General features: G+C 39.2%; 1 protein-coding gene across 1 annotated transcript in view; it reads right to left on the minus strand.

Moving 5' to 3' along the window:
• The window catches only part of CDH20 (cadherin 20), a 206,262-nt gene that overhangs the window by 12,417 nt on the left and 168,454 nt on the right, over positions 1-25,391 (minus strand). The window contains exons 7-9 of the mRNA XM_067698919.1: positions 18,109-18,362; positions 5,134-5,270; positions 2,788-2,909 (exon numbers count right to left, since the gene is read on the minus strand). Coding sequence (XP_067555020.1) covers positions 2,788-2,909; positions 5,134-5,270; positions 18,109-18,362 — 513 coding nt within the window. The remainder of the gene's footprint in view (positions 1-2,787; positions 2,910-5,133; positions 5,271-18,108; positions 18,363-25,391) is intronic.

A 25,391-nucleotide genomic window follows, 5' to 3' on the forward strand; every position in this document is an offset into this window, starting at 1 on the left:
TTCAGAACATCTGACCTGTGAAATTGTATATATGTATATTGGTGAGGTGGGGACCTGAGGCATATGATGGGTTGGTTACAGGGCTTTAAAGAATGGGTGAGCGATTGATACAGGTCAGGAGCACCAGAGCCTGCTCTCCTGGCCTCCCCTCTCCTGGCAGGTCCAATTTCATCCTCAGCCCTACTTGCCATTCAAGATTCTGCTCAGCAGGTTTCACGCCGCCCTCAGCCTGCACCAAAGACGTCGTCTGATTTCTTTCTGGGCTTCGTTTCTCCCTAAGAGGAAAGCACACATCCCAACTCGGCAGATACAAAGCTAACGACAGTGTCTGACAAATCTAACACAAGGAGGAGGCCTGATTCTTCATAAACCAGACATACCTACTGAGCTGTGTGCTTTTGAAAATCTTCAAAACATGTCCCAGAGCCAAAATCAAAGAGTAGGGTTTACGTATCTTGGGCTAAAGATGACAAATATGACAGACTATGATAGACTTGTGGCTCACAATCTGAACTTGAAGTCACAGATAAACCATGCTTCAAAGGACTGTATAATAGACAATTAGAAGATGAATGTAGAAATGGGAGGTGTGCTTGTGTGCTGCAAAAACAAAAGAGGTGGTAACATGCTATTAACCTGTCCTTCTGGACTTCCCTGGTGGTGCAGTGGTTAACAATCCTCTTGCCAGTGCAGGGGACACGGGTTCGAGCCCTGGTCCAGGAAGATCCCACATGCTGTGGAGCAACGAAGCCCGTGCGCCACAACTACTGAGCCGGCACTCTAGAGCCCACGAGCCACAACCACTGAGCCCATGTGCCATAACTACTGAAGCCTGCGCACGTAGAACCCATGCTCCGCAACAAGAGAAGCCTCTGCAATGAGAAGCCCGTGCACCGCAACGAAGAGTAGCCCCCGCTTACCGCAACTAGTGAAAGCCCACACACAGCAATGAAGACCGAACGCAGCCAAAAATAAATAAGTGAATAAATAAATAAATTTATATATATAAAAAAACCCTGTCCTTCTATTCTGAAGCCTGTTAAGAAAAGAAATGTTTCACTTTGGGGAATGAGGGGTTTAATTTATTGTGCTACTATTACTCTTTATATTACAGATTAAAAATTAGTTTCTTGTCATATTAAAATATAAAGTATTATGTTTGTCATATTATGATGATAATCTTATATAATATAAAACAAAAAATTATGTATGGTGTTTCTATAATATATAAGTAAATTGTCATGTTACAATAAAAAAATCATTAAAATCCCAAATCCCTTTGCTCAAATCTCAACTACCTTAGCACAGTAACTATTGCTATTTTTGCATCCTGCCTCCCAATTTTTGTTCACATGCAGATACAGTTTTACATAACTTCAAGCATGTACATGTAGTTTCTATACCTCCTTTCTTATAATAACTCAGATCATTTCTTATGCTGGAAAGTCTTCATTGTAACTTTATTAGCTGCATAATATTTCAGGTCTTTCTAGATTAGAAATTCAATAGATATAGAAGTAGAATTATCTTAGACTTGTTGAAAAAAAATTTAGGCATGCTATAGACCATTGCACTGGGTTTCAAGAATCAATGGATGAGATAATTTAGATGAGAAGGACTACAGGACACATTTTTTTTCCCCCTGGAACAAGGGAGTCACTTTTTCTTTGAGTAGAATGGTGAAGGTGTGTTGAGTCAATCTTTGGTGAGTTCAGGAAGCTAATAAAAGTTTTGGTTGTATAGAGAGAGTCTGTGCAGTGGGATGTTGCAGGAGAGTGAGAGAAGTGGAAGCAAAAGCCGTGTTACAAAAGCCGGAAAACCTGAATTACCAAAGCGTGTGTCCTTACCATGTGCACCCAACATCCCCAAACCGGAATCCAGGACCACAAAATATGCTTGGGGGAAATAAATACATTAGGGAGGACTGAAGAGTCTTACAAAAGCAGGAGCAGAAGAGGAGAGATTGCCTGTGATCTGAGGTATGGAAGGCTGGGCACGGGATGGGCAGCAGCCTGACACATACATTAATAACGTGGCCATTCCAAGCACAGTTTGGATGTTTTTCAGTTACACCACTTGGGATTTAGTCAACCCAATATTCATTTAGGTTTAAAAGAAGACTTTAAAAAATACACAAATATATCTGAAGATTATGAAACTAAAGCTGTTTCAAATAAGTAGAAATTTGTTCCTTCAGATGCCTTTCCTCTCAAAACTTTACATGACATGAGTGGTACTAATAAAATGGATGTTTTAATTGAGGGAGGGGAGAGTAGAATTACCTAGGTAGTTCTAGGTAATGAGGTGTTCTGAGAATAGGGCAGGCAGTCTGTAAACTTGCTGCCAGAAGGAAGGGAGGTAGGAAGATATAAAAACTAAACTTTCCTTACTACAAACACTTCCAAGGATGATCGCTAAAATGAGAAAAAGACTCTCCTTTTTTCTCCTATCTTCATCTCCATAGTCCCTCATTTCCAGGACCCAGAGCACATGTTACTGCAATTGGTTCCATACAGTTCAGTTACAAGGTGGGTGACTACCTGGCTTCACAGGTGAGTAAGCCACCTTGATTCACAACCTTGTTTAGATTATAAAATGTAATGGAGGCTCGAAATAGTTGTCTTAACAAATAAACTGTTGCAACATGATATACAGAAGTTGGGGACTGTCTTTTGTAAACTTAGTTTCTGGAGTCTTAAATTTCTTTGATGACAAATCTGGTTATCTGAAACAGTCGTTTCCACATGTTGGGGGTTAACCAAGGTGCACCCTCACAGGCTGCCTTACCTGCCCTGCTTTGGCATTCTCACAGACAAAAGCTTCATAGAATCTGGGGAACTTTGGAGCATTGTCATTCACATCTAAGACTTTGATTGTGACAGGAACGCTTCCAACCTGGGAAGGATTGTCTAAAAGCACACACAAAACAAACAAATACCAAAGGTGAGGAGGGTTCAGAAATGCAAGAAAGCAGCTCTTTGTTGGAATAGGTGTTTACCTCCTCATTCTGGTTTTTAAAGGAATGGATAAAGTACATGGAAATAGCAACACAAGGATGCAGGGGTTGCCTGTTAAGAGTGTGGCCAGAACATAAGCATGGGCAGGACGAGTTTTGTGTTGGAGAGGTGTGTGATATCAGGAGGTTGAGGGGAGGGATGAGACTCGGGGTGGGGGGGGGAGCAGGTATCACAAAATGAATCTTAAAAAGAGGTTTTGAATCTCTCACTTGGCTCATTTTTCAGATTCTAGAATTGAAGGCAGGTCGCACCCTGAGCTGTGAGAGTGGCACCAACAAGCTCTTTCCCCAGGAACTATACTCGGCATCCAGCTGCCATATCTTTGAACTGTGTCTGTGAGCATTTGTGCTTTTTTTTTGCTCATCCGTTAGCAAGATGTGTCCTAATGTAATTGCTTCTTCGTTTTACAACATTTTGCCTTACAAAAGGTTTCATAGGAACACTTTACTTTTGGATAGTGGGAAAACCTGTAATCAGTTCTTTGAATTACTGTTTCAGAAGGTTTCAAGTTATTCATGGGATTACAGATAACACTGCACATTTATTTCCACCTATGGACTAAGGGAGATAGTATAGGACACACCAAATCTGTATCTTTGTCTGGGGTATGAGAAGTTACTCGTAGTCACTTATGGGGAAATATGTCCTTTTGGTCTGTCTGTTGCTTGGCGTTACCACACAAAGATAATTTCACAGCCCCACTAGTGCCCCTCCTGCCTTTTTCTGTTTTGGCCACCATCCCAAGAAGACAAAATAGAAATCATAAGACACAGAAATTATGCATAGTAAATAATTGCATTAAACCTCAGAATGCCCTGTTCTTTTGGTTCATTGTTTTTCTCCTCTCTCAAGAATGTCTATTCTGTGTTTTTCCCCTGAATATTTCTATTGCTTGGTTACCAAAAGTGCTGCCATATTTACATTTTTTTCATTGTAACTTGGTGTTGCTTGTTTATACAAGGAATAATGAAAAATTCAGAAAAACGTAAGAATAAATGTGATCCATAGTCCTACCACCAGAGAGCTCCATTACATGTTATGTATTATATTACATGTGTCCAAACTCTCTAATACACACACACACACGCACACACACACATACACACACATGCACTGAAATTAAAGAAAAGAAAAATGTTGAATTTAGAGCTTTAATATTTTAGGGCAGGATTATTCTGTATCATTGAAATATACTTTGAAAGCATGGGTATTAATATCAATATGATAGTCTCATTTTACTGTGTGGCTGTACCATAATTTATTTAATCAAACTCCTATTATTAGACATTTAGGTAATTCCCCCCTATTTTAAAATAACAATGAAGTGGACATTTGGGTACTTAAATCTTTGTTAATATTTATGATTATTTCCTTAAGATAATTATTAAAGGAGAATTCTTGAGAAAAAGAGTATGAATATATTGGGGGATCTTAATACAAAGATTAGTTACCAAATTGCTCTCATGAATGGCTGTACATACTTCTGCCAATATGTTAGTATTTGTCATTTCCCTTAATCTTTCTCATCACTAGGTGTTATGAAAAATATGCAATGTAGTAGTATATAATCTAATTTGTGTTGAGATTATAATAAATATGTTAATTTAGTTTTTGTTAGTTTTCAATTTTATTTTTAAGTTTATGTTAATAAATCTGTCTTTTGTTGTAAGATGTCTGAAATTCTTAAATGCATGTATGTGTATATGTATGTGTGTAATAAGAGTGATAAGTTATAAATGTTTCCTTTCATCCAATAATAATATTTTATACTATTTGTGCATTCCTAATCTTATTAAAGATTGAAAGCCTCTTGGAGTTCTCAGGAGTTTTCCCTTTTCTTCATATAGAAGTCTAACTCTTTGATTTAAGAATGCTATTTTTTGTGCTGCTTTTGCATGTTTTATTTGTGTGTTTTTATCTGTAGCACAGGATTAGGTATATAGAAGATCCTCAATAAGTATTTGAATTAATACATTCATTCACTTGCATAAACCAGAATTTCCATTCCTTTCCATAAAGAAGATAATTTTTGTTTCAACAAGCTCTAGAAACTTCCACTTTCTCCAGTGCTTCTATTTTGTCACTATATGGAGAGCAGTTTTTTTGTTTTACTTACTCATTTCCATAGCAAGGACAGTGATATTATGCCAAGAAAACTCTTCTCGATCAAGAGGTCTTGCAGTCATTAGGGCACCTGTTGTAATGTCAACATAGAAGAACCTTCCAGGGTCACTGCTTCTGTCAATGGAATATCTGCAAAAACAGAGATTACACACATCGTTTTATTTGGATAAGCATACTGTGGCATATTCCATAAGAGAACTGAGTGCATGCCATGTGAAACAGGATAGTTCTCAGTTATGGGCACTTGGAAGACTGCATTGCTGTTTTATCTGTCCCAAAACCCTCCCCGCCCCCCCAAAAGAAAACCCCAAACACAAAACAACAACAAACTATTACTGCTTTGATTTCCTCATTCATAAAATGAAATAAAACAGGGTACCAAAGAGTTAGGGTAGTTTCACGCTTTTTAAAGATCAATTTCAGCTATTTAAAGCTTAAAACTGCCCTAAGACTTTTGGGACACTCTGAATGTCCGCCCCTACATATCTTTGTTCAAAAAAAATTTTATTCAAATAAGTCCAGAAACGATAAATGGGAACTGGAAAAGGTGTAGTTACGTGGTTCTGGTTCCTGTAAGTTGTATCACCTATTGAGGAGGAAAGATTTGAATCAGGTCTTTTGTAAAGATACTAATGACCTGCTGTCAAACACACTAACGGTATTTGCTAGATGGGATGTCCTTACCTATGGAATGTTACTAGCAAGATGGACCAGGTCTGTCTAGGTTGCTTATTGTAAAGAAGCCTGGAATTTATGAATTTATTGGGCGCAGCGTGCTGGAAAATGTCACGTGAGCTATGTAATTAATGGGGTATAAAAAGCAGATGTTCCAGAATCAAAATGGCTCCTTCTGTTCAAGCATTGCACTTCATCCTTTGCTTACACTTTTCATATTCAGTGTGGACCAACATGCATCCTTATACAGGAAAAAGAAGGATAGTTACAGGCACCTACACCTGACAGTTTCAGACCTCTCTAGGGAAAGAATGCTTAGCTCATATTTTGCTGTTGTTTACATCCTTTGAGTCCTTATTTACCTTGATACTGTGTAAGACCTGTAATTCCTGTTGAATCTGATTTGGCAGTCTGACCCTTTGTATTATCTCACCTAAGTTGTCTTACCTGGTTTCCATATTAGGAGATTCACTAAGTATGGAGGGAGTCTCAGGCATCTGTATGTTTAAAAACCTTCATAAGGGATTTTGATATGTAGCCATGATTGAGAACCATCCTTTAGAATCTTATATAGTCCTTGGTAATGGCCAGTAGTTATGATCGCTGCTGTTTATTGAATGCCAGGCATTTTATAGCTTCTTTTTACAAAAACATACATATATTTTTAACATCTTTATTAGAGTACAGTTGCTTCACAATGCTGTGCCAGCCTCTGCTGTACAACAAAGTGAATCAGCCGTATGCATACATATATCCCCATATCCCCTCCCTTTTTTTTTTTTTTACATCTTTATTGGAGTATAATTACTTTACAATGGTGTGTTAGTTTCTGCTTTATAACAAAGTGAATCAGTTATACATATACATATGTTCCCATATCTCTTCCCTCTTGCGTCTCCCTCCCTCCCACCCTCCCTATCCCACCCCTCTAGGTGGTCACAAAGCACCGAGCTGATCTCCCTGTGCTATGCGGCTGCTTCCCACTAGCTATTTTACATTTGGTAGTGTATATATGTCCATGTCACTCTCTCACTTCGTCCCAGCTTCCCCTTCTACCTCCCCATGTCCTCAAGTCCATTCTCTACGTCTGCATCTTTATTCCTGTCCTGCTCCTAGGTCCTTTAGAACCATTTTTGTTTTTTAGATTCCATGTATATGTGTTAGCGTATGGTATTTGTTTTTCTCTTTCTGACTTACTTCACTCTGTGTGACAGACTCTAGGTCCATCCACCTCACTACAGATAACTCAATTTTCTTGCTTTCTATGGCTGAGTACTATTCCATTGTATATATGTGCCATATCTTCTTTATCCATTCATCTGTCGATGGACACTTAGGTTGCTTCCATGTCCTGGTTATTGTAAATAGTGCTGCAGTGAACATTGTGGTACATGTCTCCTTTTGAATTACGGTTTTCTCAGGGTATATGCCCAGTAGTGGGATTACTGGGCCATATGGTAGTTCTATTTTTAGTTTTTAAGGAACCTTCATGCTGTGAGAGTGGCTATATCAATTTACATTCCCACCAACAGTGCAAGAGGGTTCCCTTTTCTCCACACCCTCTCCAGCATTTACTGTTTGTAGATTTTTTTTTTTTTTTTTTTTTGCAGTACACGGGCCTCTCCCATTGCGCAGCACAGGCTCCAGACGCGCAGGCTCAGCGGCCATGGGTCACAGGCCCAGCCGCTCCGCGGCATGTGGGATCTTCCCAGACCGGGGCATGAACCGGCGTCCCCCGCATCGGCAGGCAGACTCCCAACCACTGCGCCACCAGGGAAGCCCTGTTTGTAGATTTTTTGATGCTGGCCATTCTGACTGGTGTGACTTGATACCTCATTGTAATTTTGATTTGCATTTCTCCAATGATTAGTGATGTTGAGCATCCTTTCATGTGTTTGTTGGCAATCTGTATATCTTCTTTGGACTAATGTCTATTTAGGTGTTCTGCCCATTTTTGGATTGGGTTGTTTGTTTTTTTGATATTGAGCTGCTTGTATATTTTGGAGATTAATCCTTTGTCAGTTGCTTCATTTGCAAATATTTTCTCCCATTCAGAGGGTTGTCTTTTCGTTTATGCTTTCCTTTGATGTGCAAAAGCTTTTAAGTTTCGTTAGGTCCCATTTGTTTATTTTTGTTTTTATTTCCATTTCTCTAGGAGGTGGGTCAAAAAGGATCTTGCTGTGATTTATGCCATAGAGTGTTCTGCCTTTGTTTTCCTCTAAAGAGTTTTATAGTATCTGGGCTTACATTTAGATCTTTAATCCATATTGAGTTTTTGTGTATGGTGTTAAGGAGTGTTCTAATTTCATTCTTTTACATGTAGCTGTCCAGTTTTCCCAGCACCACTTATTGAAGAGGTTGTCTTTTCTCCATTGTATATTCTTGCATCCTTTATCAAAGATAAGGGGACCGACCATATGTATGTGGGTTTTTCTCTGGGCTTTCTATCCTGTTCCATTGATCTATATTTCTGTTTTTGTGCCAGTGCCATACTGTCTTGATTACTGTAGCTTTGTAGTACAGTCTGAAGTCCAGGAGTCTGATTCCTCCAGCTCTGTTTTTCTTTCTCAAAATTGCTTTGGCTATTCGGGGTCTTCTGTGTTTCCATACAAATTGTGCAGTTTTTTGTTCTAGTTCTGTGATAAATGCCATTGGTGGTTTGATAGGGATTGCATTGAATCTGTAGATTGCTTTGGGTAGTATAGTCGTTTTCACAATGTTGATTCTTCCAGTCCAAGAACATGTTATGTCTGTATCATCTTTACTTTCTTTCATCAGTGTCTTATACTTTCTGCATACAGGTCTTTTGTCTCCTTAGGTAGGTTTATTCCTAGGTATTTTATTCTTTTTGTTGCAGTGGTAAATGGGAAACACTCCCATTTCTCTTTCAGATTTTTCATCATTAGTGTATAGGAATGCAAGAGACTTTCTGTGCATTAATTTTGCATCCTGCTACTTTACCAAATTCATTGATTAGCTCTAGTAGTTTTCTGGTAGCATCTTTAGGGTTCTCTATGTATAGTATCATGTCATCTGCAAACAGTGACAGTTTTACTGCTTCTTTTCCGATTTGGATTTTTCTTATTTCGTTTTCTTCTCTGATTGCTATGGCTAAAAATTCCAGAACTATGTTGAATAATAGTGATGGGAGGGGGCAACCTTGTCTTATTCCTGATCTTAGTGGAAATGGTTTCAGTTTTTCACCATTGAGAGTGATGTTGGTGTGGGTTTGTCACATATGGCCTTTATTATGTTGAGGTAAGTTCCCTCTTTGCCTACTTTCTGGAGGGTTTTTATCATAAATGGGTGTTGAATTTTGTCAAAAGCTTTTTCTGATCTATTGAGATGATCATATGGTTTTTATCCTTCAGTTTGTTAATATGGTGTATCACACTGACTGATTTGCGTATACTGTAGAATCCTTGCATTCCTGGGATAAACCCCACTTGATCATGTGTATGATCCTTTTAATGTGCTGTTGGATTCTGCTTACTAGTATTTTGTTGAGGATTTTTGCCTCTATGTTCATCAGTAATATTGGCCTGTAGTTTTCTTTTTTTGTGACATCCTTGTCTGGTTTCAGTATCAGGTGATGGTGGCCTCGTAGAATGAGTTTGGGAGTGTTCCTCCCTGTGCTATATTTTGGAAGAGTTTGGGAGAGATAGGTGTTAGCTCTTCTCTAAATGTTTGATAGACTTTGCCTGTGAAGCCATCTGGTTCTGGGCTTTTGTTGGAAGATTTTTTTTTTTTTTTTTTTTGCGGTATGCGGGCCTCTCACTGTTCCATTGTGGAGCACAGGCTCCGGACGCGCAGGCTCAGCGGCCATGGCTCACGGGCCCAGCCGCTCCGCGGCATGTGGGATCTTCCCAGACCGGGGCACGAACCCGTGTCGCCTGCATCGGCAGGTGGACTCTCAACCACTGCGCCACCAGCGAAGCCCCTTGTTGGAAGATTTTTAATCACAGTTTCAATTTCAGTGCTTGTGACTGGTCTGTTTATATTTTCTATTTCTTCCTGGTTCAGTCTCAGACGGTTGTGCTTTTCTAAGAATTTGTCCTTTTCTTCCAGGTTGTCCATTTTATTGTCATATAGTTGCTTGTAGAAATCTCTCATGTTCCTTTGTACTTCTGCAGTGTCAGTTGTTACTTCTTCTGTTTCATTCTATTGATTTGAGTCTTTTCCCTTTTTCCTTGATGAGTCTGGCTAACGGTTTATCAATTTTGTTTGCCTTCTCAAAGAACCAGCTTTTAGTTTTATTGTTCTTTGCTATCATTTCCTCCATTTCCTTTTCATTTATTTCTGATCTGATCTTTATGATTTCTTTCCTTCTGCTAACTTCGGGTTTTTTTTGTTCTTCTTCCTCCAGTTGCTTTAGGTGTCAGTTTAGGTTGTTTATTTGAGTTTTTTTCTTATTTCTTGAGATGGGATTGTATTGCTATGAACTTCCATCTTAGAACTGCTTTTTCTGCATCCCATAGGTTTGGGGTCATCGTGTTTTCATGGTCATTTGTTTCTAGGTATTTTTTGATTTCCTCTTTGATTTCTTCAGTGATCTCTTGGTTATTCAGTAGTGTACTGTTTAGCCTCCAATGTGTTTGCATGTTTTACACATTTTTTCCTGTAATTGATATCTCCTCTTATAGCGTTGTGGTAAGAAAAGATACTTGGTACGATTTCAATTTTCTTAAATTTCCCAAGGCTTGATTTGTGAACCAAGATATGATCTACCCTGGAGAACATCCCATGAGCACTTGAGAAGAAAGTGTATTCTGTTGTTTTTGGATGAAATGTCCTATAAATATCAATTAAATCCATCTTGTTTAATGTGTAATTTTAAGCTTGTGTTTCCTTATTTATTTTCATTTTGGATGATCTGTCCATTGGTGAAAGTGGGGTGTTAAAATCCTCTACTATGACTGTATTACTGTCAATTTCCCCTTTTATGGCTGATACCATTTGCCTTATGTATTGAGGTGCTCCTATGTAGGGTGCATAAATATTTACAGTTGTTATATCTTCTTCTTGGATTGATCCCTTGATCATTATGTGGTGTCCTGCTTTGTCTCTTGTCACAAACAATTTTTATTTTAAAGACTCTTTTGTCTGATATGAGAATTGCTACTCCAGCTTTCTTTTGATTTCCATTTGCATGGAATATCTTTTTCCAATTCCTCACTTTCAGTCTGTATGTGTCCCTGGCTCTGAAGTGGGTCTCTTGTAGACAGCATATATATGGGTCTTGTTTTTGTATCCATTCATCCAGTCTGTGTCTTTTGGTTGGAGAATTTAATCCATTTACATTCAAGGTAATTATTGATATATATGTTCCTATTACCATTTTCTTAATTCTTAGTTGTCGGTCTTTTCCTTCTCTTGTGTTTCCTGCCTAGAGAAGTTCCTTTAGCATTTGTTGTAAAGCTGGTTTGGTGGCGCAGAATTCTCTTAGCTTTTGCTTGTCTGTAAAGCTTTTAATTTCTCCGTCAAATCTGAATGAGATCCTTGCCGGGTAGAGTAATCTTGGTTGTAGGTTCTTCCCTTTCATCACTTTAAATATGTCTTGCCACTCCATTCTGGCTCGCAGAGTTTCTGCTGAAAGATCAGCTGTTAACCTCATGGGGATTCCCTTGTATGTTATTTGTTGCTTTTCCCTTGCTGCTTTTAATATTTTTTCTTTGTATTTAATGTTTGATAGTTTGATTAATATGTGTCTTGGCGTGGTTCTCCTTGGATTTATCCTGTATGGGACTCGCTGTGCTTCCTGGACTTGATTGACCATTTCCTTTCCCATATTAGGGAAGTTTTTAACTACAATCTCTTCAAATATTTTCTCAGTCCCTTTCTTTTTCTCTTCTTCTGGGATCCCTATAATTCGAATGTTGGTGTGTTTAATGTTGTCTCTGAGGTCTCTGAGACTGTCCTCAATTCTTTTCATTCTTTTTTCTTTATTATGCTCTGCGATAGTTATTTCCACTATTTTATCTTCAGTTCACTTATCTGTTCTTCTGCCTCAGTTATTCTGCTATTGATTCCTTCTGGAGAGTTTTAAATATCATTTATTGTGTCACTCATCATTGTGTGTTTGCTCTGTAGTTCTTCTAGGTCCTTGTTAAACATTTCTTGTATTTTGTCCATTCTGTTTCCACGATTTTGGATCACCTTTACTCTCATTACTCTGAATTCTTTTTCAGGTATACTGCCTATTTCCTCTTCATTTGTTTGGTCTGGTGAGTTTTTACTTTGCTCCTTCATCTGCTGTGTATTTCTCTGCCTTCTCATTTTGCTTAACTTACTGTGTTTGGGGTCTCCAGGTTTGTAGTTCCCGTTTTTTTGGTGTCTGCCCCCATTGGGTCAGGTTGGTTCAGTGGTTGAGTAGGCTTCGTGGTGGAGGGGACTGGTGCCTGTGTTCTGGTGGATGAGGCTGGGTCTTGTCTTTCTGGTCGGCAGGACCGTGTCCGGTGGTATGTTTTGGGGTGTCTGTGAACTTATTATGATTTTAGACAGCCTCTGTGCTAATGGGTGGGGTTGTGTTCTTGTCTTGCTAGTTGTTTGGCATAGGGTATCCAGCACTGGAGCTTGCTGGTTGTTGAGTGGAGCTGGGTCTTAGCATTGAGACGGAGGTCTCTGGGAGAGCTCTCGCCATCGCCGATTGATATTACATGGGGCTGGATGGTTTCTGGTGGCCCAGTATCCTGAACTCGGCTCTCCCACCTCAGAGGCTCAGGCCTGACACCTGGCCAGAGCACCAGGACCCTGTCAGCCACACAGCCAGGTATGTGTGGAGTTTCTTGCCTTTTGGGAAGTCTGAGGTCTTCTGCCAGTGTTCAGTAGGTGTTCTGTAGAAGTTTTTCCACATGTAGATGTATTTTGATATATTTGTGGGGAGGAAGGTGATCTCCATGTCTTACCCTCAGCCATCTTGAAGGTCTTCTTGGGTTTAAACTTGTAATCACATAAATTTGTTAGATCTCAGAGGGGAGTCACTGCATGCCCTGCAGGGCCACAGAGGAAGGTCCAGGTTTTGGTTGGGTGGCAAAGACAGGAGCAAGAGGAAACTCTAGGCCAGAGTCTTTAATGGGGTTTCTGAACTTGAGTTTACTGGGGAATAGCAGAGAAATTGCAATTCTAGAAGGCACAATGTTGCAAGTTACAGGCCAGTCTGTGGAGAGTTCAGGATGGGCTGTATTTATCTATAGCTTCTTTTTAAATTCTACAGGATCTCTAGGATGTAGGTATTATCTCACCTAACAGGAAACTAGGACTTAGAGAAGTTAAGTCACTTTCATACAGTTACACAGCTAATAATTTGCAGCTAACAGTAAGATTTGAAACATACATGTGTTTATATATAAACTATTGTATATATAATATACAGTAAATTATATATAAATGATTCTCTTTCTTATATATTATATATATATAAGCCATTGTAACATATTGGGTTCTAAATTCCATTTAAAGTTGCCAGCGGTTGCAAACAAACCTATTTTCAAAACAGAAATAGAGTCACAGATGTAGAAAACAAACTTACGGTTATCAAGGACAAAGCGCGGGGGGGAGGGATACATTGGGAGATTGGGATTGGCATATACACACTACTATATATAAAATAGATAACTAATAAGAACCTACTGTATAGCACAGGGAACTCTACGCAATACTCTTTAATGACCTATATGGGAATAGAATCTAAAAGAGTGGATATATGTATATGTATAACTGATTCATTTTGCTGTAAACCTGAAACTAACACAACATTGTAAATCAACCATAATCCAGTAAAAATTAATTTAAAAAAAGTTGCCAGTGGAATTCCCTGGTGGTCCAGTGGTTAGGACTCCGGGCTTTCACTGCCGAGGGCCCAGGTTCAATCCCTGATCAGGGAACTAAGATCCCACAAGCTGCGCAGCATGGCCAAAAAAAAAAAAAAAAAGTTGCCAGCAATTGCAGTCTCTATCTTAAAGTTGTTGAAACTGGGAAATACTGCCCATTTGATGGGAGTAAGTAGTTTCTTTACTTTAGTGCATTGTTTTTCAATCTGAAATAAATATGGTGGGTTGTGACTAGTGTAGAAAGAACATGTATATGTATGCCAGACTGTATTCCAGTAAGGGTAAATATTGATGGTAAAACTTTTGTTTCAATATAAATAAATAAATAAAGTATATACCAGTATATGTATTATTTGGTAAAGTATTTTGTTTCGAGTATTTATTTTTTCCTGCAGAGATTCAGGATGACTGTTCAGAGAATTAGGAATTAAAGGGAAAGGTTACCACTAAAGGCTGGAGAAGTTGGAAACATTTCAGTTCTAACTCTCCAAGTGTTGGGAAATTTAAATAAGTAAAGTAATGCTTCTCTCTGCTTCTGACCCTGTTACTGTAGCCAGGCACTGCTCTAAACATCTTACCTGTATTGACTCATATAATAACCCACAATAAACCTATGAGGTAGGTACTATTTATCATCCCCATTTTACAGGTGAGAAAACTGGAGCATGGAAAGGTTAAGACATTTACCCAAGGTTGCACGGCTGGGAATCAAACCTAGGCATATGGAATGTATGAGATTGCTTAAGGAAACAAAGCCTTAACTGTTTTTTGAAGATAGATTAAGCCATGATAGCCGACAGTTGACTATTTAATAAAGAATAAACACATGCCTACAAAGTTAATTTAAAATTAACTGGAGCTTTTTTTTTTTTTAGGTATAATTAGTGATTTAGTTTTAAAGTTTACTGGCTATTTTAAGATTTGAATTTATCTTAGAGAAAAAATACTGGTTGGCTCCTGACAGTCTTTTCTTTCAGCTCCCCAAACAGGAGAAAAGCCAGCCATTCAGCCCACAGAGCTGTAACCCTGATGGCAGCTCTCCAAGTTGTAGGCATAATGCTGAGGGGAGAGGCAGCCTATGATGAACCAGCTTCCTGCATTCAAACCTACAAGGCCATAGCAAATGTCACAGATGGTAGGGGAGATGGAATGATGGAAATAACTGACAGAACCCATGACAGTACTGCCGCTGACACACTGAGAGGAAACGCTGCAGGCCTGCCTCAGAGAAGCCTCCCTCAAGTGGAATTCCTCTTCCATTTCCCAAGCGGGGCCTGAATTGAGGCAATGATAGCATTCATTACTCTGAATGGGACGCTGGGCCAATTTTCAGGACTCAAGAGAACAAATTTAAAGGCATAGATACAGATAGAAAATGAGGAAATTGGGACACACTAGTGAATTATGTAGGTAGTTTTCCTTTCTCTAATCATCATATTCTCATATGTATAGGCATAACATACACATACAGAACTGCCTTCAGCCAACAGTAGCTGGTGTTCGTTGAGCTCCCTGCTTGTTTACTTGGCTGAGGACATTCTCTGAATTTAGGAGTGCTTTTGGAGGTAGGGTGTCATGGACAGGCTCCCTGAATCCATACATACTCTAGGAAGGCACAGGGGGACAAGCTGTTTCCATACGAGCAGGAGCCTATTTCAGTTGCCTAATGGTTCAGTTTCCTGCTTGCTAGAAATTCCTTGAGCATTTATTAAAAATTTAGGTGATCCAAACATTGTAATTTTCATGTACATATAACTAAATCTGGAGACTTAGTTTTGGGCTTTACTAATAAATGATGACCAGCTTATATGCCTGAACACACCATAAACTTTCTAGAAATGAGATTAGAAAAGTCCTGATAATCTTTTTAAAAAGTTCAGGGACCTTTTATCCATAGCATTTGAACCTCAGGTGGTATGTTGTTTTTTGGGTGATTTAATATGAATTTTCTTTTTAGGAATGTGAACCTCATTTATTTGCAACAAAAATGCACAAGATAGACAAGTGGCATATGGCATATTCAAATTATTTTTAAAAGAAAATAACTTTTATAGTATAAATAAGGAGAAAACAAGCAATTTGGTGAAAGATAATGTAGGAAAGTACTTTCCAAATGGGTTTATTAAGTAATAGCCAGAGATTTGACTTCTAGTTGCTTTTCCTTCTCAGAATCCAGGACCCCTGGTGTTCTGCTGGGCTCCAGAGACCATTCTTTGTTCCTGTGGGACAGTACAAAGGGTCAGAGACTCTATCTCACAATATGAATTCTGTCCCTTCTTTCCAGCCGAAATGCAGAGGGACAATTATCTCTAGTTATGATAAGTGGAATTCTGCTTTATCCTCTGTGCCTGAACGCTTATCGTGTTACCTCCAGGCCTGTGGCTGTTGCCTTGTTCTTGCCAGTTTCTCTTTCAAGACCTAGAACCCTGCCCTAGAATAAGCCCAGTGGACCCTGCTGTATGCCTCCCGCCTATTGACTCTTGGATTCCTCCTGACTGGGATGTATTGGACTACACAGGCACCCTACTATAGACCTCCCTGATGTTAATTGCATCAGTGCCGTGCCAGCCAACTGACAGTTTTCAGTGGCTTATCATGTGAAGCAGCATTTTCGGTTAGCCAGACAGGATTCCCTCATTTTGTATCCTCATTTTGCTCCATGCCAGCAGTGGATCTAGGCCTGCTGGTGTTTCTCCTTCCTTCCTAGATATGTGTTGAGATAACGACTTTAGTCCTGAATAGTGCACATTTGCTCTAGGGGTGTGTGTGTGTGTGTGTGTGTGTGTGTGTGTGTGTGTGTGTGTGTGTGTGTGTGTGTGTGAGAATTTCCTTGTTTCTTGACTGCTTTCAGTCTCTTTTGCTTGTCATTTAGTAGTGTGACTCCTGACAAAATCATTTTTCCAGTGCTTACCATGTAGGAGTCCAGAATCAGAATCTGGAAAGAAGATGTGGAAGCATCCACTGGATATTCTGATTGACTCTTTTAGAAATGAGATCTGATTTTTTTCAGACTGTGCTTGTTTTATTTCAAACACTTTCCCTCCATAAAGTTTTATTGTCTAGAGTTTTTTCCCACAGTAGTGTCTCTGATATGAATAGATTAATCAGAAGATAGATATATATTCTTGGCTTCTGATATAACTATAATATTTATATTACAAATACAAATTTATAATAGAATTGGTTTCATTTGTGTTGTTGTTTTGGGGGTAATATTCCACTAACTTCTATTATACATTTAGAAAGCTTAAGGTTGAAATATCACTTCTATAAAATTGTTACAGCTCATAAAGATTAGTTTTCTTCTAAAAATCAAATATCAGAATTCAAGCAAAATAATTTTAGCCATTTTAATGCCTGAAAATGTAAAATGTTTGCTAATTGGTTAGAGGAAGCAGATTTCCCCCAGTATGGTTAAACTCAGGAGAGACCCATCTTTATTAGACTGCAAAAGCACATTTTCATTAAATACAAAATGGCATCAGGTGAGGAAGGTAACCGGCTGACAGAAAAGGCCTTTGATGAATCAGGGTGTGTTTAAAATGTGCTATCTGCACTAAAGCCCTAGATCCATTTGTGTAGCTTTCAACAATTAACGTGACAGATGGCCTCAAACAGCCTTGGAATCCTGATCTTTTGTGTCAAGCTTCAGAGGCTTGGCAGTTGCTCTGGAAGGTTGAAGTGTCAATCTGTCCACCAGCGGTTTGCACTTTGGTTCCATAGTCAACAGGAGATGGCCATGGCTATAAGAGCAGCTCTCTACCCTTCCTGAGGGCGAAGCATCTAGGTTGGAATCTTGATGTTCAAAACATACTTTGGAGAGGTTGTTATGTGGGCTTGCAATAGAAAGCCACTCTACATGGCATCAAAGCTGTTGACAACAGTAGTAGTTTCTGTGTCTGTTCTTTGTATAGTATATGGAAATATGTGTTTATATATGTGTTTTCCATTTTTTAAAGTAAAAAAATCAAAGGTTCATAAAAATTAAAAGAATGTACAGTAATCACCTTTATATTCACCACTAAGATTCAACGACTTTTAACGTTTTGACATCTATGTATCTGTCTATTTGGCAATATCTGGGGACTTTTTAGATTGTTACCACTCAGGGGATGCTACTAGCATTTTGTAGGTAGAGGCTAGAGATGCTGCTAAACATTGTACAATGCATTGAACAGGCAGCCCCCTCAACAAAGAATTATCCACCCCCAAATGTCAATAAGGCCACAATTGAGAATTGAGAGGTGTGTGTATGTGTGTTGCTGAACCAGCTGACAGTGAGTTGTAGACATAATGGCACTTCATTTCTAAATAACATGAAAAGTCCACATTATTTAAGAAGAAAAGAATTTAAAGAAATAGGAGAGTGTCCAGAGATGGAAGAAGCAGAGAAAAAGTGCTAGAAAATTAGATATAAGGGAAGATTCCAGGATATAAGGATAAGGTGAAATGTGTAGAAAAACCTGATTGAGTTGTTGGTCACATCTGGATCCTTGGCAGAAATGATCTGTATGGTTGTTCCAATTGCCACATCTTCAGGTACCTCCACAAAATAAAAGCCAGGTTCAAACACAGGGGGCTCATCCACATCTTCCACACTGATGTGCACTGTGGTTGTGTCCTGAAATGGGCCTAGGTTCAGAAAACGCATCTCTAGGTGAGGATTGGCTCCCTCCACTTTTAAGGTGTAGCTTTTCTTGGTTTCAAAACTCAGGGGCTGAAAGTAATGACAGGAAAATAGATCAGTTAGGAGCATATACGTCAGGGTTCTAAAGAATGGATGATACTGCTGGCTAGTGGGTAGATTCTCAAATGCATTAAAATGGTGGAAAAGAGGCAAGAGGAAAAATAAGGGAATTTTTTCTTTTGTTCCATGGTTCTCGGAACGCGGGCCTCTCACTGTTGCGGCCTCTCCCGTTGCGGAGCACAGGCTCCGGACGCGCAGGCTCAGCAGCCATGGCTCACGGGCCCAGCCGGTCCGCGGCATGTGGGATCTTCCTGGACCGGGGCACGAACCCGTGTGCCCTGCATTGGCAGGTGGACTCTCAACCACTGCGCCACCAGGGAAGCCCTGTTCCATGGTTCTTGGTCTTAATGTCACTTTCAACAATTTGGGTAAAGAAAGTAAGGAGGATGCTAAAGGAAGCCATTTTGCTGATGAAGAAAGGCACTGAACCCTGGGCAGTGCTGACTTAACTTGTCTACTCTTTAATCAGCATGGTCATCTTTAGAAATGCTTGTTCATTTGAAAAGGTGTCATGATAATTAAGAGAGAGTTTGAGTTCTGTTTCAGCATATCCATACAACTGAGGCCTAGGCTTTTCTGTTTTCTTTGAAAAAACCCAGTTCTTGAGTACAAAGGCAATAGTGATTTTATTCCAATAAACTATCAATAAACACCTCACAAAGGTTCTCAAAGCACTGTGTCAGATCAATATTTGTGTGTTTAGTTTATCGTAGACAATCTTTTTTAAAAACCTAATCCAGTACCTCATTTTACAATGAAAGAAACTGAGACTCAGCGAGCTAGCAGACTGGCCTAAGCTGATGTGGTTACGCTGTGTCAGAGTAGAAATGCTGCTCTTGATCTGTAAATTCCTCATTCAAGGCTCACCCCCAAAAGTTTAACTTTGTCTGATAAAACCCCATGTCATAAAATATAACGTTTTTGGTGTTTCCTTTTTTGGATCTATCTCTACCTTCAGAATGTTTTATGTCAAAATAAATACAGCACTTTAGGGCAGAAAGTGGACTTGAATGCCATCTCAAGAATAATCCATTTGTGTTTCTTTTTTTTAACTGACAAAAATGTATAAAAGTTTAAAGCAACACTTACCTCAAAATATCATTAATAATTTAAAAAATGATGGAAACTCAATTCTATAATTACAGAGGATAGTGAAGCAGTTACTAAAGCTTAAAAGTCACATGTCAAGTTGGTGATGACAAGTTTTTCTAGCTAAACATTTCATTCATTTGTCCCTTTTTCATAAAATGTGCTGAATGTCAGCACATTCCATGTTAGAAAGAGGCATGTGTCTAAGCAACTGGTTTGGTTTTGAGAAACAAACAGCAGTAGGAATTGCTTTAACTGAATTTGTTATTTTCAAATTCTAACAAAAAGTTTTTTGTTTGTTTTGTTGCTGTTGTTGGTTTACCACTGGTCCTGTATTTACTTAGCACCATACTTTGTACTCTTCGTTTCATGGAGTCCATCGTTCCCATTTGAACGAAGTGGCCATTTCCACCAGCCGCCCTGTGTGTGTAGTTCTTAGTCAAAAGACAGGGTTTTCATAAACAGGGAAATCTGCCACTCAGGTTTCAATAAATTTGAAGGAATAGGTTTACCAGTTTATTTTATTTATACTACTCTTTTAAGTCTAGACATTTATCTTTCCTGGTAAATTACACTGTATTCTTTTAGAATTCTTTCCTTATGTAGAAGTAACCCAGAGTGGACACTGATTGTTTATGTTAGGTTTGAGCTAGGCAAAATATGTTGTTCCTTTAATTTTAAGTCATTTTTCTAATTTGGTATGAATTTTGTAAAAATTAAGATGTAACTTACATACATTAAAATTCATCTTTTTTAGTGTAAATTTTTGTAGGTTTTGACAAATGTATACAATTATGTACGTGTCTCCTATGATAATTAAGATATAGAACAGTTCCATCACCCCATTATGCCCTGATCAGTACCTCTTTGTGGTCAGGTCCCACCCCCCTGGCACCCATTGATCTATTTTGTGTCCCTTTTACAAGAATGTCATATAAATGCAGTCATTCAGTAGGTAGTCTTTTGAGTCTGGTTTCTTTCACTTAACATATGCATTTGAGATTCATTCATGTCATTGTGAATGTGGAGTTTGTCCCTTTTATTGTCAAGTAGTATTCCATTGTATGGATGTACCACAATTTGTTTATCCATCCTCCACTGGAGGTACATTTGAGTTGTTTCCAATTTCTGATGGTTATGAATAAAGCTACTATGAACATTTGTATACAGGTTTTTGTGGGAACATAGGTTTTCATTTCACTTGGGTAAATACCTAGGAGTGGGATCATAGAATTATTTGGTAAGCATATTTTAAATGTTATAAGAAACTTCCAAACCAATTTTCAAAGTGGCTGTACCATTTTGCATTCCCACCAGGAATGTATGAGAGTTCTGGTTGCTCCACATCCTAGTCATTATTTGGTTTTGTCAGTTTTTCTGGTTTTAGCATCCTACTGGCTGTGAAATGGTTTCTCATTGTGGTTTTGTTTTGCATTTCCCTAATGCCTAATGATGTTGAGCATCTTTATATCTTCTTGAAGAGTTCTTTATATATTTTATATTAAAGTCTTTTATCAGACAGGTGATTTGCAAATATTTTCTCCCAATCTGTGATTTATTTTTTCACTCTTTTATCAGTGAAGAAAAGAAACTCTTAAAGTCTCATTTATCACATTTTATTTTGTAGATTGGGATTTTGGTGTCATATCTAAAAAAATTACCTAATCAGGGTCACAAAGACTTTCTTCTCTGTTTTCTTCTAGAAATTTTACAGTTTTAGTTTTTCACATTTAGGTAAATCATCTATTTTGGGTTTATTTTTGTAGCTATGAATCAAGGTTCTTTATTTTTTTTTTTTGTATACAGACATACAATTTTTCTAGCACTGTTGAAAGACTAGAGCGAGTTTTTAATTATTGTTAAAATTTCTTTTTAAATAAGTTACTCAGTGATTTTTATATTATTTAAGATTATTGTCTCCCTTAAATAATTTTATTATTTAAAATTTAAAGAAAACATTGCCTTAAATACCATAAACTTTAAATTGCCCATAATTGATATGAGTTTGACATTTCTGTCTAGAAAAGTTTTTGTACTTGTTTTTACATATTTAAATAGTAAATCAAAGAGTAGTAATGTCTGAGAACCCAAGTTAAATTCAAGAAATTTCCTAGAGTTGGAGCACGTAAAAATGAAGTTATTATATCCTTGAAAATTGAGTAATGAAGATCATGTTACAAAATAGTAATGCAGTTCCCCTAAGCAGCATTAATCATTCCCTCTTCTTTTCCCATAGCACTTTGTCTTACTTCCGTTATGGCTCTTCTTATTTTGTATTATAAATATTTCTTTCTGTGTTGGTTGCCTTCATGATACTAAAGGGCAAAGATTATGATTTAGTCAGATTTTTATTCCCCAGTACCTAGGGAGGGACTAAAACCCAAAAATGTTGTTACATTGAGTAGTGCAAAAGTGTTTCAGTGTATTAACATGTATTGATACTAGTTGAGTGATGATATATACAGACTTTACGTTGCCATATTTCAATGATTTAAAGATACACATTTTTTTGTATTTTGACATTTTGGAAATAGGGTTGCTTCTCCAATTGATAGCATCTTATAATTGCTGTAGGCCCAACGAGAGGTAGGATGTAGTTGTTACCATTTGTGCTAGCCAAACCTGGTTAAAGTCGTTCATGTACTTCGGTTGTGTTCTGCACTTGTTGGTAATACATGTGTTGAACTTTACTGCCTTCTAAAATGTCTTCAGAAAGATTGTATTATGATTCAACATTGAAACAAAGTTGCTGTGTAGGTAAAATGGTATGGAAACAATAGCAGGGAATAAATCTGATATTAGTGAAACAAATATGTCTGTGTCTGCAAGGGCTTTTCCAGTAACTACAAACAAAGGAATGAGAAAGCATTGTATCAAATTAGCAGGAGGTTTTGTGTGTGTGTGTGTGTGTGTGTGTGTTTTAAGTGATATATAAAACAGTGATGGGGGATGTGTCAGGGAGGACCTTCAAGATGGCAGAGGAGTAAGACGTGGAGATCACTTTCCTCCCCACAAATACATCAAAAATATATCTACATGTGGAACAACTCCTACAGAACACCTGCTGAATGCTGGCAGAAAACCTCAGACTTCCCAAAAGGCAAGAAACTCCCCATGTACCTTGGTAGGGCAAAAGAAGAAAGGAAAAACAGAGACCAAAGAATAGGGATGAGACCTGCACCTCTGGGAGGGAGCTGTGAAGGAGGAAAAGTCTGCACACACTAGGAAGCTCCTTCACTGGTGGAGATGGGGGGTGGGTGTGGAGGGAAGCTTTGGAGCCATGGAGGAGAGTGCAGCAACAGGGGTGCAGAGAGCAAAGTGGAGAGATTCCTGCACAGAGGATCAATGCTGACCAACACTCACCAGCCTGAGAGGCTTGTCTCCTCACCTGCCAGGGCGGGTGGGGCTGGCAGCTGAGGCTCAGGCTTCAGAGGTCAGATCCCAGGGACAGGACTGGGGTTGGCTGCGTGAACACAGCCTGAAGGGGGCTAGTGCACCACAGCTAGCTGGGAGGAGTCTGGGAAAAAGTCTGGACCTGCTGAAGAGGCAAGAGACCATTGTTTTGGGGTGCGTGAGGAGAGGGGATTCAGAGCACCGCCTAAATGAGCTCCAGAGATGGGTGCGAGCCACGGCTATCAGCTTGGACCCCAGAGACGGGCATGGAATGCTAACGCTGTGGCTGCAGCCACCAAGAATCCTGTGTGCAAGCACAGGTCACTCTCCACACCTCCCCTCCTGGGAGCCTGTGCATCCCGCCACTGCCAGGGTCCCGTGATCCAGGGACAACTTCCCCGTGAGAACACATGGTGTTCCTCAGGCTGTTGCAACATTTTGACTTCTGCCGCCGCAGGCTCGCCCCGCATTCCATACCTCTCCCTCCCCCCGGCCTGAGTGAGCCAGAGCCCCTGAATCAGCTACTCCTTTAAACCCCTCCTGTCTGGGTGAAGAACAGATGCCAGAGGGTGACCTATGTGCAGAGGTGGTGCCAAATCCAAAGTTGAACCCCAGGAGCTGTGGGAACAAAGATGAGAAAGGGAAATCTATCTGTGCAGCCTCACGAGCAGCGCATTAAACCTCCACAGTCAACTTGATGTACCCTGTGTCTGTGGAATACCTGAGTAGACAACGAATCATCCCAAAACTGAGGTGGTGGACTTTGGGAGCAACTGTAGACTTGGGGTTTGCTTTCTGCGTCTAATTTGTTTCTAGTTTTATGTTTACCTTAGTTTAGTATTTAGAGCTTATTATCACTGGTAGATTTATTTATTGATTTGGTGGCTCTCTTCCTTTTATTTTATATATATACATATATTTTTTTCCCCTTTTTCTCTTTTTGGTAGTGTGTATGTGTATACTTCTTTGTGTGATTTTGTCTGTATAGGTTTACTTTTACCATTTGTCCTAGGGTTCTATCTGTCCGTTTTTTATTAGTATAGTTTTTAGTGCTTGTTATCATTGGTGGATTTGTTTATTGTTTTGGTTGCCCTCTTTTTTTTTTTTAAATTACATTTTATTTTAATAATATGTATTTTAAAATTTTTATGTTAATAACTTTATTTTATTATTTGTCTTTCTTTATTATTTTTTTCTTTTCTCCCTTTCTTCTGAGCTGTGTGGCAGACAGGGTCTTGGTGCTCTGGCTAGGTGTCAGGCCTGAGACTCTGAGGTAGGAGAACCGAGTTCAGGACATTGGTTCACCAGAGACCTACTGGCCCCATATAATATCACTCGGTGAGAGCTCTCCTAGAGATCTTCATCTCAACGCTAAGACCCAGCTCCACTTAGTGACCAGCAAGCTCCAGTGCTGGACATCCTATGCCAAACATCTAGCAAGACAGGAACACAACCCCACCCATTATCAGAGAGGCTGCCTAAAATCATAGTAAGTTCACAGACACCCCAAAACATACCACCAGACACGGTCCTGCCCACCAGAAAGACAAAATTCAGCCTCATCCATCAGAACACAGGCACCAGTCCCCTCCACCAGGAAGCCTACACAACCCAGTGAAAGAACCATACCCACTGGGGGCAGAACCCAAAACAACAGGAACTACAAACCTGCAGCCTGTGAAAAAGAGACCCCAAAGACAGTAAGTTAAGCAAAATGAGAAGACAGAGAAATACACAGCAGATGAAGGAGCAAGGTGAAAACCCACCAGACCAAAAAAATGAAAAGGAAATAGGCAGTCTACCTGAAAAAGAATTCAGAGTAATGATAGTAAAGATGATCCAAAATCTTGGAAATAGAATGCAGAAAATACAAGAAAGGTTTAACAAGGACCTAGAAGAACTAAAGAGCAAACAAACTGATGAACAACACAATAAATGAAATTTAAAATTTTCTAGAAGGAATCAGTAGCAGAATAACTAAGGCAGAAGGACGGATAAGTGACCTGGAAGATAAGATAGTGGAGGGCTTCCCTGGTGGCGCAGTGGTTGAGAGTCCACCTGCCAATGCAGGGGACACGAGTTCATGCCCTGGTCCGGGAGGATCCCACATGCCACAGAGCGGCTGGGCCCGTGAGCCATGGCCTCTGGGCCTGCGCGTCCGGAGCCTGTGCTCCGCAACGGGGGAGGCCACAGTAGTGAGAGGCCTGCGTACCTCAAAAAAAAAAAAAAAAGATAGTGGAAATAACTACCGCAGAGCAGAGTAAAGAAAAACAAATGAAGAGAATTGAGGACAATCTCAGAGACCTCTGAGACAACAATAAACGCACCAACATTCGAATTGTAGGGGTCCAGAAGAAGAGAAAAAGAAAGGGACTGAGAAAATATTTGAAGAAATTATAGTTGAAAACTTCCCTAATATGGGAAAGGAAATAGTCAATCAAGTCCGGGAAGTTCAGAGTCCCATAAAGGATAAATCCAAGGAGAACCACGCCAAGACACATATTAATCAAACTATCA

Source organism: Pseudorca crassidens, chromosome 12, assembly GCF_039906515.1.
Source record: "Pseudorca crassidens isolate mPseCra1 chromosome 12, mPseCra1.hap1, whole genome shotgun sequence".
Lineage (NCBI taxonomy): Eukaryota > Metazoa > Chordata > Mammalia > Artiodactyla > Delphinidae > Pseudorca > Pseudorca crassidens.